Below are 20066 nucleotides of genomic sequence, written 5' to 3'. Positions count from 1 at the left end.
TTCTTATTGGTTTGCCCGAAATTTCAATAATAACTTTAGTTATTTTATTATTTACTTACAAACTTTTTTTTGTGTCGTAATGTTGGGAATCATTGCTTGATGATATTATCATACTATGGAGTGATGACGGGCTGGTAGTGACGACAGAGACAAAAATGTCGCCGTGTAACTGTTGCATCCGTGTGCGCGGGCCCTAACCATCATGCTTACTTTTTTAGGGTTCCGTAGTCAACTAGGAACCCTTATAGTTTCGCCATGTCTGTCTGTCCGTCCGTCCGTCCGTCCGTCCGTCCGTCCGCGGATAATCTCAGTAACCGTTAGCACTAGAAAGCTGAAATTTGGTACCAATATGTATATCAATCACGCCAACAAAGTGCAAAAATAAAAAATGGAAAAAAATGTTTTATTAGGGTACCCCCCTACATGTAAAGTGGGGGCTGATATTTTTTTCATTCCAACCCCAACGTGTGATATATTGTTGGACAGGTATTTAAAAATGAATAAGGGTTTACTAAGATCGTTTTTTGATAATATTAATATTTTTGGAAATAATCGCTCCTAAAGGAAAAAAAAGTGCGTCCCCCCACCCTCTAACTTTTGAACCATACGTTTAAAAATTATGGAAAAAATCACAAAAGTAGAACTTTATAAAGACTTTCCAGGAAAATTGTTTTGAACTTGATAGGGTCAGTAGTTTTTGAGAAAAATACGGAAAACTACGGAACCCTACACTGAGCGTGGCCCGACACGCTCTTGGCCGGTTTTTTTTCACTAGCAGCACTGATATGTCAAATCGTAAAATGATGCGTGAAGCTGCGCCGGCAGTATTTCGTAATTTTTAAAGATTTTTAACTCAAACGTAATGAAACTGCATTTGGAATGAGAGTATTTAGCAATTGTGTTCACAATGAATAACCGTAAGTAAACTATTAGCTTGATTTTTACTCGAATTCATCACCCGAGTGACCAATGCAGATGCTTAGCCTGTACCTCTTTGTTTTTAATTTTTAGTCGGGCGCGATCCTGCGAAGAGGAAGGTTAAGCCAGTGGAAGCTCAGTCTCTGCTGGATTTCGATCTTGGAGAAGGCGAAAGCTCCGACGACTCGGACTTTCGGATTGAGGACCACCCTGAAGACAGTGATGACCACTCCATCAACAGTGACGATGATGGTATTGCTGCATATATTTCGATTTTATTCTATCATTGATCTTTCGTCAAGTAGTGTTTACCTGTTTTTAAATTTTGGGACTTACCTTTTAGTTTGGAACCTAAACTTTTAGTTTTGTAAGTACTTTTGTCTTGTCCACTTTGGAGAAATTATATTTTTAGGTTTTCTGGTTTTACCATAATTTTTTTACTTTAAGAAATTTTCCTTTAATATTTGTTAATTTGTCTGTTTGTTTTGGCCTCTGCCTTATAAAATAAACCTTTTTTAAAAATAATGTTTAGGTTTATTTTTCATTATAGAAATTATTCCCATTGTCAATGTCTATTTCATAGCCATACTCTTACTGTACTAAATAACTTATTTAGACTTGTTCTTAAAGAAGGCTGTTGCAAAAATCATGTACCTATAATAGAACCATCAATCATATTGTCGCCCAGCACCCATACTACAAGCTTTGCTTAGTTTGGGGCTAGGTTGATCTGTGTAAGGTGTACCCCAATATTTATTTATTATTGTTTAAATATAGGAAAAGATGACAGTGGCAGCTCTGAGGAGTCTGCGTCAGATGCTGAAGATGAGTTTAAGGACAGCAGCAAAATGGGAGAGTCATCCGTTACTGACTTATTGGAAAGAGCCAAGAAAGCTGAGTTTAAGGTATGTTTATTGTTTAAAATAAATAAAATTAAAATCTATATTTTCACACAAATATAACCCCCCTTTTATTTAACTTTTATCTCCTCTTCCTGTGTCAAAAACATAAATAATTATAGTAATTTAACTAAACAAATGAACTATTTATATGAAGAACAACTGGTCCGTCTTTTGTGTGCCAACATAAGATAATTTCCTACTTGAATATTGTCAACAAGTTGTCAACCCTAAAAAGAAAAAGGAACAATCTAAACATCTTTCAAACTGTGGTTTTCTATGATTGTTCTTTTCTGTACTATTACAACCCAGACACCCAACAGATTCTATAGTACATCTTTCAAACTGTTTGGGGCTAAGTTGATCTGAGGTGTCCCCAATGTTATTTATTTTATTTATTTATTTATTTATTCTAGTATCTATATCTGTGTGGATTGTAAGTAGTTATAGCTACTTAATAAAAAAAATCTTTATGTTTTAGATACCTGGTGACTTGGCCAATTGGTTGATCTGTGCTGGTTGCCTTGGCTCCAGGAGCGATGACTTCAATGAGATTGTTGAGTGTGACGGTTGTGGTGTCACAGTCCATGAAGGTAAATATTACCTAAATTATACTTATTCAATATGTATAAACACTATTAGCACCCACAGAAGTGGCACTAATACTAGCACATGTTCTTATTTGCACATTCTTGTTGAACAAGGGTTCAACATCACTCGGTTGGTAATAGCTCTACAATAGTTTGTGTTTGTGCACTGGCTGAGTACACACTTCATACATAAAGTATCATAGACAATTAGACATTTCACCAGTGACTTAAACTTAACCCTTAAATGCATGACCTTGACAAAGATTTATTCAAATTTGAATTTTGACATGCTGTTAGTAGTCAAAAATGCATGAGGCATATATACATCACTATGCATTTAAGGGTTAAAGAGGTAACAGACCACAAATTTCAACAAATTTCCACAAAGTGTCAACAAATTTAAGAAATAGTTAGACAAGCATGATGCAAATTCTACATCACTATCTCTGCTGATAACTGGATATAGGCATCATCAGTTACTACAACACAGTGACAGGATAATGCAAGGAGGGTAATTCAACTTGTTTCAGGCTGTTATGGTGTGTCTGACGTCACCAGTGAGTCGAGCACAGTCAGCTCCGCGTCCACCGAACCGTGGTTCTGTGAGGCCTTGTAAAGCGGGGTCACTGACCCTAGCTGTGAGCTATGTCCTAACAAAGGTACCAACTTTAAAAACTTTTTTAAAAATAGGGGCATTCCACTATGGGTGCTCTTCTTTATCAGGGATGTAATGCGTAGATAGGACAAAAACTCAAAGTAAGGAAAATATGTCACAAAATGGTCACATTTTAGATGCATCCTAGAATTCTTAGAAAGCAAAGGACACATTTGGTTTGATGGCTAAAAATTTTACTTTCAAACATCTGGTGTAAAAAGTTGTTTTTATTTGATTAAATCCTAAGTTTTCATTTCATTTAGGGGGCATATTTAAGGAGACAGAAGTTGGAGCATGGGTTCATCTCGTCTGCGCACTATACGTGCCTGGCGTGGCATTCTCAGAGGTAATACTGTTTCCTATGTACGATTTCTTCTTCAATCTGCATGTTCCTACAAACGTAAAGGCGCTTAACACGACAGGCCGTTTCTTATATCACAACCAAACAGTTTCCTTCATGCACAGTCAATTAAAATACCTTTGGCTATATCGTCACTACTTTAAAAAAAACTTGTATCTTCGTCTGTCAATGAAAAGAAAATTGTAGTAAGTATGTATGGAATGCATATAGACTTACTGCGTTTTAACTTTGAGGAACAGCGTGAGATACGAGATTTTTTAAAAGTAGTGACGATATATTATTCTTTAGGCTAACGGTTAGCCGGCTAACCCCCTTATTCATAAACGTTCTCTAAAGTTATCAAACCGATAAACTTCGTTTGTCCCTTTCTGACGTGTTGGTGTGATAGATACGGCCTTTTTAGCTGAAATTTGGTACCAATATGTATATCAATCACGCCAACAAAGTGCAAAAATAAAAAATGGAAAAAAATGTTTTATTAGGGTACCCCCCCTACATGTATTGTGTAAAGTGGGCGCGGATTTTTTTTTTCATTTCAACCCCAACGTGTGATATATTGTTGAATAGGTATTTAAAAATGAATAAAGGTTTACTAAGATCGTTTTTTGATAATATTAATATTTTCGGAAATAATCGCTCCTAAAGGAAAAAAAGTGCGTTCCCCCCCCCTCTAACTTTTGAACCATATGTTTAAAAAATATGAAAGAAATCACAAAAGTAGAACTTTATAAAGACTTTCTAGGAAAATTGTTTTAAACTTGATAGGTTTAGTAGTTTTTGAGAAAAATACGGAAAACTACGGAACGGAACCCTACACTGAGCGTGGTCCGACACGCTCTTGGCCGGTTTTTTTATAAAAATTCCGTATAAGAAAAAAAAAGTATAAGAAAATTACAAGATGATTCTTTTTGGCGACACACAGGTGGAGCGACTATCCGGCGTAACTTTATTCGAGATGGCGTACTCGCGCTGGGGCGCGCGTTCGTGCGCGCTGTGCGCCGACGCGGCGCTCGCGCGCACCGGCGTCTGCGTCGGCTGCGACGCCGGGCTCTGCAAGACGTTCTTCCACGTCACATGGTAACAGGAACCTCTAGACACACGTCACACAGGTGGACTATCCGGGGTGACATTATTCGAGATGGTATACTTAGGCTGGAGCGCGGGTTACTGCGAGACTTCACATAACGCATGACGCTACTGCTCAATGTGAACCTTCATGTATTGTGACAGGGTTCACGATGATGCGCTGCTTTGTTTTTATTCACTGACATTTTACCGTGATTTTGAATATGAAACTTTTTATTGCTTTGATTGCGGCTCGTGCCTTTTTCTTCTATCCTTTAAAAACCACAAAAGGTACAGTTTATTGCCCCAATTAGCCGAAGAGTTGGGTTAACCTTTTTTGGGTTAGTCTTCAAGAGGTATTGTAAAACAATTGTTAGGTAATTGAAGGGACTGACCACATTTCCTTTAGTTTTATGATGGCTATTGTTATTTTTTTAAATAATAAACAGTAACGTTTTAAAACGCATATCATTTATCATTATTATTTTCAACACCTTTCATTGTTAAACGCGTCGGAAAATATGAATGCGTGAAGGTTGACATGGCCATGTAGCCACGCGTGCGTCAGTTGAAGTTTTTGGGGTCAAATGGTTAATTGTATTCTATAAAGTACTCTTATTGCCCAAAGCCAATACAGACTTTTTATCATCCTAATTTATCCTGCAACAATTGCAACATACTATCATGTTGATATCTGAGGAGTAAAATCAAGGTTTATCATAGTAATTAACCACATTATTTTGTATTTTAGCGGACAAAGAGCAGGGCTGTTGGCCGAAGCGCATTCAGAAGAGGCGGAGCAAGCGGACCCGTTCTACGCTCACTGCAAACTGCACTCGGATAAAACGCTCGTCAAGAAACGGAAGAGGAACTGGCTCGCGTTACAACTGAGGACCGAAAAGAGGTAAATATTTTGCAAATACTTATTTTTCTCAACACAGAAGTAGCTAGTTCGCTAATTCTGTTTTAGTCTTTATGGATCAGCCTATATAGGTTAATTTTATATGTAACCGGGAAATTATGTCGCATGTTCCCATAAGCGCCCTTATGTATAATTTAAGGGCAGGTATTCGGCCTAAACTATAAATAAACGGAATATAAACTGGCTCACGTTACAACTGAGGACCGAAAAGAGATTTCAAATTCGTGAAATGCGTGAATACAGACGGGGCTGCCTCATAAAGTCTGAGAGTCTGAGTAAATTAAATTACCACTTGAAGAACTTAGAACTTTGAATAGGCCTTGGTCGCTCTGAACCGACACCGACCAAAGCCTTAGAAGCAGAAGTACAACAAAAAATTGTCTCGTGCTAGGCATTGCGGCGACTGTTAACTAAGAAAATAGGAATTATGTGCCAATATTAGATACTGGCAAAGTGTTACGGTAAAGTGATGGGTCGGTGCCGGGCCTAATAACTCTATTTGTTAAATAATTGAAAATATTTTGCTATTTTCCATAATAAGCACTAGTTTTCTTACTTAATCACATCGCATAGAATCACATTTGCTATTGTTTTCAGGAAATATGAGTTACAAAACAACCCGACTCCTGAAGAGAAGGCCAGGATAAAACGGAAACTGATCAAATACAGGAAGAAGTATTTGCAGCACAAGGAAAATCGGAATCCGCCATGGGGTAGGCATAATTAAAAAAAAATGTACTTAAATAGTTGTCATGTATAACGTGTAATGTGTAACCACATTTGACAGACACATCATCGTCACTCAGCAGACTTCTATAGAAATTCTCATACAATAAAATTTAACGAACGCTTTAACGGTGCCAGACGGTTTTGTACAATCAGCCCTAATTCTGTGGGCGTATCACACTAGTTGGATAAACTTTATCGCATTGGTGCGTTCCTATGTGCGAAAAGGACGGCCTTACGTTATATCGTTCATCACCGTGCTTGCCTGCCTGGTTTCGTCATATTACCATGCTGAATATGACCTTAAAGTTTCCTATATTGACCTCCCATTTCCTATATATGCTTTCGAGCCTACAAAAATGGAGCTCTAACAATACATTGCGCTTGCATTACGGTTGATTTTTGTTCTCAGTGCCGACACAGAAAATGGCGCGAATGTTGTTCAGCAGCGCGTCAGCAATGAGGAAGTTCCAGAAGAAAGCAGAATGCATGGGCGTGGACACGCATGCTTTGGAGTTTCAAGACGCACAGGTAACGCGCTAGGGAGCTTTTACGGTCCTGTAACGCTGGCCATTTGACATGAATTTTTGACGTTTTAGAGCGTGCGCAGACAAAGAGCGGTCTGCGTTCTGTCAGAGTTCCGCGTTCTGGTGACCGTTGACCGCTCAACAGTTCCAACGCACACAGGCGGCGTTCAAATTCTCGCGTTCTAGTTTCATTTGTGTCTTTTTGCATGCACTGGAAAGTTCGTTTTCCTATGAAGAACTATTGCACTTGTGGAGCAAGCTTCTAAAAAAAAATTAACACTGCTAGAAAAACAAGGCAATATTTTTGTAGTATTATTCAGTAAAAAATACCACTTATTAAATTGTCCTTACAGATAAACAGCGATTCGATATTTATTAGTTTAATTAATTGAGCAAAATAAAGGCTTGCTGTATTTTTACAGTATGTAATTATTTATTAAGGATACAATAAACATTACAAATAATACGTTACTTGATAGAACGTCACGGAAAATGTCATTTTTGGTTCAAGTTCAGTATAAAATCGCCGTCAATAGAAATTGTCAACAGTGTAAACAAACCGTTGTATAAAATATCAATATTCTAGCACAATTTTATTACTTTAAAGGTTGAGGATCATAATGTGATATGAATTGATTAAATAACACATAGATTTAGTCAGTATCTGATGAGTACGAATGAAAATTAATAACATTTTGACTACAAGGTTTGTTTACATTGTTCACAAGTTCTATTGACGGCGACTTTAATAATGAGTACTATCGTACAATATCTCACTCATATAAGCATGGCACCCGTTTGCCTGCAGGAGCTGAGAATGTGTGATGCTAAACTGGGTACAACGTCCAAGTTTTATAAAGACACTTTGACAATAATGGCTGCTCAAACTTAAGCTAAGTCTTTTAAAGTGGGCAGTATATAGCACCCATTTTAAAAAGAATTGTGAAACAATTGAAACCTATGCGTTGGGAGGTCTTTTTAGTGGTGCTTTGTCTGGCGTAGGAACGCGCTTCATTCATATACCTATTTGATCGCCATTGTCCGAGGTGTGGTTCAAGTAACTGTTTGGGGTCGCTGTTCACTTTCTCCATACAATGAATGTACTTTTCCGTGACTTACGCTATCGAGTAACTTATTCTAAAACGTCAAAAATTCAAACACCGACCGACACAGTGGACCGATTTTCATGACATGAAACATGGCTGAGAACACTCCCGATTAATTCAGCTTTCAAACAAAAAAAAAACAAATCTAAATCGATTGATCCGTCCCGGAGCTACGATGCCACAGACAGACACACACACACACACACACAGACAGATCACACACAAACACACACACACACACACACACACACACACACCCGTCGTTTTTGCGTCGGGGGTTAAAACGTGACTTAATGTAAGTCGTAAAAGTTTTGGTGAAGCTCTTTTTGCGTGGGATTTCAGTGTGCAAAGCAGGACGATTTGGAAACACGGCTTATATAAACAAACTCTTTCCCAAACGAAGCTTAACGTTTTAAAGGAAATTCATTGCCAGTTTTTGCCAGTGTTCTACGAGAGGTGTTTAAGTACATTTCAGAATGTCGCCTTGTAAAGATGTTTAGTCCAGTGCACACTCAGCAGAGATAATTTCTAAGGAAAGTGGTTACCGTGTTAGTGGAGATCGTGTACCTCGCTTGAGTGTCGTGAGTTTGTACTGTTCCAAGATTTTAGCGCCACCGTAGTCCTTTTAAGAGCCAGTTCACATTTTCAATATTCTGGTCCATTCTTCTTGGTCGTACGGTATTTGATTGTTTGAATAATTTGCGCGTTTTAGGGTCAAAATTAATTGAATTAAAATCATATTTTTTTAACAGATGGCCGCTCTGAAAGATGTGTCCCGTCGCTGGCACGTACCACCCGCATTCTCAGTGGAGTTCGTTGGCTACTACCTGGAGAGGAACAGCCGTGTGACGTCATTGAGGCGATCTCTGGAGAGACTCACCAAGGAAAACGAGACTTTGTTAGGTGGTGATGAGAAACTGAGAACAGATTATGATGATGTAAGTATTCTAAAATACATGCCAACTAGTATACAACGTATTTCCGGTATCACTCAAAACCTCAGACACCCCAACTGATTTTTATTTTTTTAAACTCATCTAGAGTATTTATCTTTTAATCTGATGGTTACTTTTTTTAAATTGAATTTTTAGATTTCTGTACAGCTCTACTTGACTTTTAGCTCTACACTCAATAAAATAATTGCTAACTACCATCATAAACCATAAAACTATTTATTTGTGTACGTTACTGCAACGACATAAGGTTTATCAATAGACAGCTAAGATGTCATTGTAAAACACTTTAAAGCTTTGTAAACTTCAAATTGGAGGTAATCGCACTAAGCAAATTTAAACCCAATATTCAGAATGACAAGGTTGTAATTAGGTACGAGTTCAATTTGTTATGACTTATGATAAACATTAAGATTAAACTGACAAACAACGTCAAACTCGTAGCGGAAAAAAATAATCGTCCAAGTAACCAGCCAGTATTAATACCCCTAAATACTGAAAAAGGTAAACAACCTCTAGCAATGCGATATACACAATGTTGTATTACGAGTACAATATAATAGGCACGTAAAAAATAACTAATCATACTAATTTAAATAAAAATATTACCCCCATCAAGATATAGCTCAATCGATTCTACTCTCGATTCTGAACAAACGGTTTTCAGGTTTTTAGTGTTAAGTGACACATTACATTCTTACAACACTGTACATATCACAACACTGTACATATTACATTCTTTTATTCGTCGGCTACTATCTGGAGAGAAACAGTCTTGTGACGTCATTGAGGCGCTCTGTAGAGAGACACTAAGGAGAATGAGACCTTGCTGGGTGATGAGAAATTGAGGACGGATTATGATGATGTATCCCAATACACTTAACAATTTAAATATTATTAGTGTTGGGACTAGTTTGTAGTTGTCTAGTATAATATAAATATTAAAATATAATAAACATTATAGGACATTCTTCCACATATTGACTAAGCTCTACGGTAAGCTCAAGAAGGCTGGTGTTGTAGGTACTTAGTCAAAAATCTTGTTTTTAGTTACCTTTGCGCTTCTAACATACCTATAATGTTACCTGAAATGTAGAGTTAAGCCCGGCAAAGGCCTTTGTCCCCATATTATTCCTGGCGTTATTATACACACTCAATACATAAAAAATCAAACAATATTTTCTAACCAGGCTTCGAAAGAAAACACCGACGCCCTAGCCGAACTAACGTCAGCCAAGCAAGCCCTGCAGAAGATATACGAGGCGATAACCGCCATATGCCCGGCTAAAACGCTGCCCCCTATAATGGAGGAGAAGCCACTGCTACCGCCGGTCATCGCGCGCTCTACGCCGAAAGTTACGCCTCAGCAGTTGCAGAAACGGTATGTATTCATTATATTTGTTTGTGCTGTACTATTTGTTAACCTTTAATTTGGCAGTGTATAACAGGACGTAGGTTTTAGGACAATTTTTTAGAAAAAAATTGTTGCGAAGAGACCATGATTTTTCTGTGCTAAATTAAAGACTAAGATAGTCTGTCAAAATTATCTGTCATTAATTTTTAATGCTTATTTAGTAAAAGCACCGTGAATAAATAAATACATATAATAAACAGTTTTTACAACATGTATTTTTAATATAACAATGTATATTGCATGTAAAAATGGGGACCACTAATCGGAGCATTCCATGAGCTGTCCCGTAAAAACGCACATGTTTTCGTAGTTTAAATCAACCATTTTTAGGGTTCCGTAGTCACTAGGAACCCTTATAGTTTCGCCATGTCTGTCTGTCCGTCCGTCCGTCCGTCCGTCCGCGGATAATCTCAGTAACCGTTAGCACTAGAAAGCTGAAATTTGGTGCCAATATGTATATCAATCACGCCGACAAAGTGCAAAAATAAAAAATGGAAAAAAATGTTTTATTAGGGTACCCCCCCTACATGTAAAGTGGGGGCTGATATTTTTTTTCATTCCAACCCCAACGTGTGATATATTATTGGATAGATATTTAAAAATGAATAAGGGTTTACTAAGATCGTTTTTTGATAATATTAATATTTTCGGAAATAATCGCTCCTAAAGGAAAAAAAAGTGGGTCCCCCCCCTCTAACTTTTGAACCAGATGGTTAAAAAATATGAAAAAAATCCCAAAAGTAGAACTTTATAAAGACTTTCTAGGAAAATTGATTTGAACTTCATAGGTTCAGTAGTTTTTGAGAAAAATACGGAAAACTACGGAACGCTCTTGGCCGGTTTTTCAACTTACTTATGATCACATAGCTACGAGACAGCGGCAGACAATTTAGTAGAATGCTCTAATTACATATATACTTCATTTTACAATCTTTGGACTTGAATTTGATGAAATTTTTGAACAGTTTGATTGGATGTATGAACCATACAACTTTATTTCTGTTAACTTCACGATTCAAATTGTGCTTCTTTTAATCTTACGCGCATTGCGTAAACCTGATTTTCTATGTTACCTATAAGTTATAAAGTTGTATGGTGTTAAGCGAATCTTCGAGCGTTTTAACAGCGCGTTTTTGCTTCATTATTTTTCCGTAATCAAAGGACAATAAAATTGGGACGTTTAAATGTAGAAAAGACAGTCGTCCGACGGTATCCCATAACATTATGTCAAAAACACCCATATTGTTCGTATACGTAATCTTGTCGCGAGCAATGCGTATGATGACACTGCAGAGGGCGGAATTGCTCATGGCAAAAATCAAACGTCAATAGAGTTGGAATGTTAAATTTTATCGACATATTCAGCTATCGATAACTTCAGTCACCTTTTACATTTCTGACTTTAACATTAACCTCTTTGATTAGATTAAAAGTAAATTGAATGACATTTAATTACCATTTCTGTCACTAGTCCTTTTGCAACTAATTCACGTTTGAAAAAAATGGTTAATCCAAGACGAAAAACAGTCAACAAATGGATAAAGAAGTATCCTTGTCTTACTTACGTCGAAAACAACTCAACAATATATACTGATAATTTCAGTTTAATCGATAGTCGATAAAATTTTACGTTCCAACTCTATTGACGTTTGATTTTTGCCATGAGTAATTCCGCCCTCTGGATGACAGTTAAATTTAATCACAGCAAAAATGCGCCATAAAACTCTGAAGATTCGCCTTTTTACATGGTAAGTTGTGCATTACCACATAACGAATACTGCATAGTAGGTTGGCCGCCGGGTCTATGTCAGTGCCCACCGCGGCTGCTCTTAAGATGGGCGTTGGTTTTCCTCTTAGCGACAACCCGGACGCACGCCAAGGAAAAGTCTTGTCGACGTCTCTTGAAGGTTAGTGTATTCTTGACTATTTATTATTACAAGCTTTTATTTTGTTTAGTATAAGATAAATTAGATAAAGGCATCAGCTTGCTTGATAACGAACAGTCTAAATAACAGGCGTTAAGCAGTTTTAAACTTCAAATCGTTGATTGCCTGAATATAGGTAAATTAAGGTCCCTATTTACCTGAGCAAAAGTACAAGTTTTAGTCCCAGTCTACCTTGTTTATTGTTCTTTGAAATAGGACAGCAGAATCAGGTCCTAATAAAACACCTTAAAGTAATGAGATGGCGTTAGAATAGTATAAGTCATGTAGACACGCAGCAGCGTGCTCAGCCGAGTTCGAAGAAAATAACTAGCGACTCACCTATCGGTATCCGCCTTTTTGAATGTTTAAATTGATGCTATAGAAATATTGGCGCTAACGCCATACTAGTAAATAAATTAATCTGGTACTTGTGATAATTTCTGTATAGGGAGCCGATGATACTTAAAATTAATCGATGGAATCAGGCGTTATTTTGCGGAAATCCATGTTAATCGTAAACTAGAACATTCCTTTGCTAATCCGCGAATAAATAACGTGCAAGTCAATCAGTGCTAACCTGTTATACTTACTTGCGTATTTTTTACATGCAATTAATTTTCCCACCCTCCCACCGCAAAAATAAAAATAAATACGCAAATAAATATAACAACCCACCACCAAAAATACAAAACTCGACACGTGTTTCGCCTCTCTACGAGGCATCTTCAGGAGCTGATGTTGACGGTCCGAAGTTCCGCAAGTCAGTTGCGTTTGTCAGGTTAGCATTGATTGACTTGCACGTTATTTATTTGCGGATTAGCAAAGAAATGTTCTAGTTTACGATACTTAAAATTAAATAGTTTCTGATATAATAATGTATAACAGGCGCATGCGCGGTGTGCGGGCGGCACAGCGAGCGGCACTTGATGGCGGCGTGCGACACGTGCCGGCAGCACTACCACCTGCACTGCCTCAACCCGCCGCTGCAGCGCCCGCCCAAGAAAACCAAGCTTTACGGCTGGTAACGTATTATAACTAGTATTGTAGACTAGAAGTGAGCGCACATGGCGACCCTGCTTAAATTCATCACTGCTTCAACCTACTGCAGCGCTCGACCAAGAAGACCAAGCTCTACGGTAATGTTATAATTAGTATTAAAGACTAGAAGCGAGCTCACATGGCGACCCCGCCTACATCCATCACTGGCTTAACCCGCTCTGTAGCGCCCGCCCCTGAAGACCTAGGCTCTACGGGTGGTAACGTTACTATTCTATATGTATATTATAATTATATAGACAGGACAACGACCTATGATGGCGAGCCTATCTAGAGCCATCATTTTTTCAACCCGCCACAGCGCCCGGCCAAGAAGACCAAGCTCTGCGGCTGGTAATGTACTATACTATATGTTTATTATGAACTAAGATAGCGTGCTATCATGGCGACCCAGCCTACAAAGTCTACATACGTCGACTGTCTTAATCCGTAGCTGCATTGCCAACCCAAGCCGACACATGTCAATGCCTACCCCCTTATACTCGACTATACCCAAGATGACCGACATACGGCTGCTTGTAGCGTAGTGACCAACATATCTGATCACAGCGTCTTTCACGCTTGATGTTCCTCGTCTTTGGACCAAATTCTCAATAGGTTAGGGTTTTACCGATTGATATCTAAATGAATAACTCATAAATCAGACAGGACTCCAACAAAAAATACATAATGTTGATTTTAACAGGCAATGCTCGGAGTGCGACAAAACGTCAGATTCAGAACCAGAAGTACTGGAAAAGAAAGTACCGCGACGCTCCCGCATCAGATACAGCAAGGACGGCGCCATCATCACAGACCCACTGAGCCCTGGCTCCGTACCCAACTCTCCACCCCCGAAACACAAGCAGGAGAAAACACCAAAAGCAGAAAAGGAAAAACTCATCAAAGTACCAGAAAACGTATCACCTATCAAAGTCACCATAAAACCCTTCGAATTCATCAGCGATGACGTCGAAACCGAATCCAAGAAGAAAGATAAAAGAATTAAGAAAAAGAAAGAACATGGTGCCATGGAAGAATCTCTCTCAAAGAAGATGCACAAACGTGCTTTCACTTCCCCCACTTTGACAAACACGCCTCTCATGTCGATAACCCCTATAGTCGCGGACAGCCCTAACGATTCTCACAACGAAAACTCAAACGCTTCAGCAACCGCGACTCCAAGTAAAAGAGAAGATTCTAGCTTCCTCTCCCATAACTCTTCCTTCTCCTCTCTTCTCACAGAACCGAAAGAAAGAGACAGCAAAACTATCGAAAGCTCTATTGAGAATACTCTAGCTAACTTATCCTCGGATATAGCTACGTACAAAGCGAATAGGAAGCGCAGGAAAGAAAAGCATCGGTCGCGGTATTCTCCCGATTTCCTGCGATCGCCGTCCAAGTCTCATAAGCATAAAAGGAAGAAGAAGACGCAGGATATGGAGAATCCAGACACGCCTCATCCAAGAATTACTATTAAGGTAAGATTGCCCAACGTTATACATATGAATAGGCTAGTTTCCTACTAGTCTTAAAAACGTCTAGTTGTCGTCGTCTAGTTTTAAGAACGATTTTCTAATATGGAATTACTATGAAATACTGAGGAGTGACTTACTTTATATCTTTCTCTTTGACTTATTAAATAGAAATTATGTTTAAACATAACTACTGTCCATATTTTTCTTCTAATTATGTGGTGCTTTATTTCGAGCACTGCATAAAATATTTTAATTTAAGTATAGGAAACTAGCCTATTATGATAGAGGGATTTTCTTTTTGGGTCAGTGAGGGTAACGAAAATGGTCATAGAAGACTTTCCCTCGATTTCAAATTTATCAATACTGGCGTCTACTTTGAAAAAACATGCAGTGTGCGAGAAAAGGATATTTTTTGCTAAACTTTATTTATGCCAATCAAACTCATTCCTATTGAGGATCATAAGTATTTATGGGATTGTAAACAGAATTGAGTACCTTGAGTTTACTGCAGGCAATTGTTTAAAAGGTATTCTATAATATCATTTATTTATTGCAGATCAAGCCAATCCCAAAGCCTGACGGTTCCCTGGACACGCAGATGTTCTACGTGCCAACGGACAGCAATGATGGCAGTGTCACTCTTGACCCAGTGACCACCTGCAGTCATGTTCGTTGGAAAAACAAACAATATTGGACCTTTATGAAACAAAATTTCTATCTGCACAGTTATTACGTAAAATCTATTATGCGACAACAAGCACTAGAGGTGACATTACCTGCTACAATTTCTGTTTACATTTACGAAACTACATATCTCATTTATTTATTTCAAGCCAATCCCAAAGCCGGACGGTTCCCTGGACACGCAGATGTTCTACGTGCCAACGGACAGCAATGATGGCCCCCCACCTGCAGTCATGAGGAAACTCTCTAAGGTGTCATTAACTGCTACAATTTCTGTTTACATTTACGAAACTACATATTCTTTCATTTGTTTTGTCTCCGCTGTATCTTTTTTCTGTATCTCTTGCTGAGGTGTGCCAATAAAGAGTATTCTATCTATCTATCTATCTATCTATCTTTCTCTTTCACTGACCGATTCTTGCATATTATTACTTGTATCACGGGACTTCCAGTCCAGTCAGTCAGGCCAGTCTTCCTCGAGATCATGGAGACAAACCCCCTTATTCATAAACGTTCACTAAAGTTATCAAGCCGATAAAGTTCGTTTGTCCCTTTCTATCACACCAATACGTCGGAAAGGGACAAACTAACTTTATCGACTTGATAACTTTAGAGAACGTTTATGAATAAGGGGGAAAGCCGTTAGCTTTAAAACATATACCCGAATAAATTCTGTGTTACAAGTTATACTGAGCGAATAGTCTAGCGTTCGAGCGGTGTCGATCTTGCACATGATAGATTTTTTGTTCATATAGGCGCCATACTTATAAGAACTGTCAAAACAAATTTTAACGACTTGCTAATATGGAGTAATATGAAATCGAGTTGAGTGACGTCACGGTCAACTCAGTTACTTTATATATTTCTGCCTGACTTATCAAATAGAAATTGGATTTAAAAATTGCTGATTTAAAAACCTACAACCTGATGCACGCGTCTACAGAATGCACGCCCGCGGCAGACACGTATGATGTCGTTCACATCCACGGCGCACTGTGACTTATCTGATGCTTTATTTTGTGCATGGTATAAAATATTTTAAGTACAGTCAAGTTCCCTATTCAAACATTTTCGTAAGCTAATTAAAATCTCTTTTGACAGCACGCCGAGCAAGAAGCAGGTGCCAAACCACCTCCGACAGCGGAGACACCTGAAGCCCAAGCTGTAAGTACAATACAATGAAGTTAGGTACTATCTTTATAAACTTATCTTGTTCTAATAAGGTTTAATACTATCTTAGCCTGTGGAGGCTCTCATCGTATTATAATATCATCACTTCGAAATACGTTTAATTATTTTTTTTATCTGCCTTATATTATTCAACCGTACCGAACCCTTTTTTTATTCTTTCAACCATTGGAGCTGGAAAGTTTAAAAATGTAATTTATCTAATAATTTATTGAGCTTTTTATTTCAATATTTATGTAAAATATACAATATTTATATTATATCTAACACTAATATCTCATACGCAAGCCTCCGAAGAAGGAATTGAATCAAAATCAAATTTCGCCCGAAAAGTCCATGCCTCAGGTAGTGCTTGAGCAAGTTAAACCAGTGCAGAAGGTAAGTTTCGTTTAGTGTACATGTAACGTACCTATGTGTGGATTAGGTGTTGTTTTGCAAGGCCGGCCGTGTATAAAAATATTATTTTTACATGATGGGGACGGGACGAGGAATCCGATAGTCGACAGTCATAAAAAAGTTTTTTTTTATGATATACGAGTATGTCTTTAAATCTTACAAATTTTCAACAGACTTGTCATTAGTTATAAAATAACATATCTACAAGACATGGTATTTAAAATACAACTTTAAAACCCGTCGTATTACTCGATCCCCCTGTAATTTTGATCGGAAGCATATTTCTACTCGTGCAGTATCTCTACGGAAATGCGGCAAACCTAAATCTGTGTAATAGACGCTGTACACATATGGCCAACGGTTCCACCAGCCCTTTGTGAAACCCCTTGGCCAAGATAAGAGCCGCTGTTTACACATTGGCGAACCAATCACTTGGCATTGGCTCTTCATGAAAGATGGACGTGGAATAGAAAAGTCTAGGAAATTCTAGGTCATAGACGTTGTCAGAAAAATTTGATTAAAAAATAATAACCCCGTAGTAAAATTAAATTATTTGAAATATTAACAATTTTTTGAATATTCTGATAAGAACATTTATCTTTTTTAGGAAATACATTAAACATTTGCAAGGTTATTTTATTTCCTAAAATCTACACTATTATTGGCATAGATAAACTTATTATTTTCGTAAATATTTCACTACTGTCCTCTCTGACGGCTGACGACCAACCGAATGAAGCGCCAACGTGTAAACGCAGTTGGCCACTGGCGCCAAGATCCTTTGATGTGTGGACAAAAAACCGACACCAATCGGTTGGCCGGCAAGCGCAAGCGCCAACTGCCAACTTACGGCCAAGTAGCCCTCTACACGCTTGGCCAAGGGGGTTGGTGGAACCGTTGGCCATATGTGTACGGGGGCCATAAGACGCATTAATAATGTTGTAACAGAGCGCGCGCGCGGGGCGCGGCCGGGCGGAGGCGGGCGGCGCGGCGCCGGCGCCCGCGCCGCTGTCGCCCATGACGCACTGCGACGTCTGTCAGCAGCCCGGCGGGCCCGTCAACCTCGTCCGGTAAGCACTCGACTCACAACCTGATGCACGCGTCGTGTGTACAGAATGCACGCCCGCGGCGGACACGTATGATGCCGTTCACGTCCACGGCGCACTGTGACTTCTGCCGGCGGGTCGACCTCGTCTGGTAAACTCTGGTTTAACGATATAGTGCACTTGAGGTAGGAAGAGTCGTGTGACCCGCGTGTACAGAATGCACACCCGGCAGCCGGGTGGACCGGCCGACTTCGTCCGATAAGGACTCGTGACAGAACACGCTGCGCCTGGGACAGGGACAATTGAGTGTACAGAATGCACGCCTATGGCAAACACCTAGGGTTTCTTTGAGCAATTCGACCATAGGAATATTTTGTTTGGCTGATACTGAAATAAGACAAGCCGAGCGATAATAATAAACGAGTTCTTTATGACGAAAGGAATTCTTTGTAATGAGCGTATTTCAAAGCAACTTTACAGACTTTATGTAGGTAATAGGAATAGGCATACGCACTATGATTAATGGCACATAATGCATCGAAGGTTTAATTGCCTCCGCGAAACGGTTTTCTGCTTTCATGTTTCATCTTAAGATACTACGTAAAATAGTTCTGAACCATATCATCCTGTTATAAATGAAGTAATCATATAATCATCTATGTTTCGGCAGGTGTGACGAGTGCAACAAGAGGTACCACTTCACATGTCTGGAGCCGCCGCTCAACAAGAACCCCAAGAAGCGCGGCTACTCGTGGCACTGTGCTGACTGCGATCCTACTGTAAGATTATAGTTATTTATTTTGCAAATATTCATTTAATCTAAAATGAACTCACGTTCTAATACAATTTTGCAACTGACAGAGCAAATGAAAATGAAGTAAGGTAAAGTGAGAGAGAGAAGATGAATGGTTTTTCTTGCCGGGTAAGTTAGAAAGCCGCCCGCAGTAGCTCGTTATAGGGAACATATTTCGTCTTATCCCTCAAGAAAAGCCCTGACAATTCAGGGTACATACTTACATAGCCGAATGGCACAAACACTCACGAAATGCTCACGAAACGAAACGCTCGTAGATATCTATCTCTATCGCTCTTGCGTATTTGCGCCACCCAGCCAGACTACCTTTCGCAGGGTTTCGTTTTCGTTTCGCGTCGCAGAAATGCCATTCGGCTACGGCACCTGTTCTCCGAGTCAACATAAGGAAACTATTAACGTTTGATTACTTTGCCCCGCATGGGGATTATATCAACCTTTCTTATCAGTCATTGTCAATTAAGCCTTTACCAGTATAGTAGTGATTGCCTCATTGGAAACTACAGCAATAAAATAGTACATTACGATACAAGTGCGTAAAAAAGGAAGTTCGAAACGAGTGGCGATAAATTAAAACACGACCGAAGGGAGTGTTTTAATATAGATGTTGGTACAACGGTGAACGACGATATTAACATTAATTTTAACTTGAATGATGATATTTTTCGTCCATTGATGATGAAGATGATGACTCATTGAAAAAGTATTGTATACAATAGTGATATAATTAAGCTTTTCACTCTCGTACCGTACTTTTAGGCCACTCAGCAATCTTCGTGGCCTAAACATGGTACTCGACTGAAAAGCTTTGTATTATATCACGATTGTATAAAATACTATAAAAGTTTAATATTATTTGTTTCAGGACGTGGAAGAGAACAACTAATGTTTCGAGTGTGCTTCACGAATGAGTATTAGTGGAAGAAAATGAATATTTTCAGTGTTTCCTTCAAAGTTATTTGTAACTTTATCCGTGGTTTTGACATTTGATGTGATATAAGAATAAATATATTTATTAAGATCGTAATTTAAGTTTTAAGTATCTACGTGTATTGGATTAGGATTAAGGTTAATGTCAAACTTTCAAATAAAAAACTCAAGTACTAATTGATTGTGTATTTATTAATTTTTTTGTTAAAAATTTACCCTTAGAACTTTATTGAAGGTCTGGGGTAAATGCAATTATGGAGTTATTGCGACTATAATATCATACAAAACATAAGATATAAATAAGATAGGTAACTCTTGTTATACCGTAAATATGCCAAATCTGTCTCCCATTAGGTAAACTTTACCCTCTAGCAGTTTATGAAAACTACTAGCTTTTCCCCGCGACTTCGCTCGCTTTAGAAAGAGACAAAACAAAA

At 38.5% G+C, this 20066-nt stretch overlaps 1 protein-coding gene across 1 annotated transcript; it reads left to right on the top strand.

The window, feature by feature from the left end:
* Nucleotides 1–787: 787 nt before the first annotated feature.
* Nucleotides 788–19802, top strand: LOC125224710 (PHD finger protein 14). Its single transcript, XM_048128143.1, is given in 21 exon segments — nt 788–917; nt 1012–1170; nt 1696–1823; nt 2299–2410; nt 2938–3066; nt 3326–3408; nt 4346–4500; nt 5240–5392; nt 6008–6123; nt 6549–6667; nt 8522–8707; nt 9913–10103; nt 11925–12043; nt 12947–13082; nt 13803–14577; nt 15402–15509; nt 16360–16422; nt 16735–16824; nt 17791–17912; nt 18559–18667; nt 19565–19802. Coding segments are annotated over 21 exon segments (3084 nt in total). The 5' UTR covers nt 788–907; the 3' UTR covers nt 19586–19802.
* The last annotated feature ends 264 nt before the right edge of the window (nt 19803–20066 follow it).

The sequence above is a fragment of the Leguminivora glycinivorella genome, chromosome 3 (assembly GCF_023078275.1).
Source record: "Leguminivora glycinivorella isolate SPB_JAAS2020 chromosome 3, LegGlyc_1.1, whole genome shotgun sequence".
NCBI classification, from domain to species: Eukaryota; Metazoa; Arthropoda; class Insecta; order Lepidoptera; family Tortricidae; genus Leguminivora; species Leguminivora glycinivorella.
Note: the sequence above shows the minus strand (reverse complement) of the source record. Positions and strands in the feature narration are given on the sequence as shown.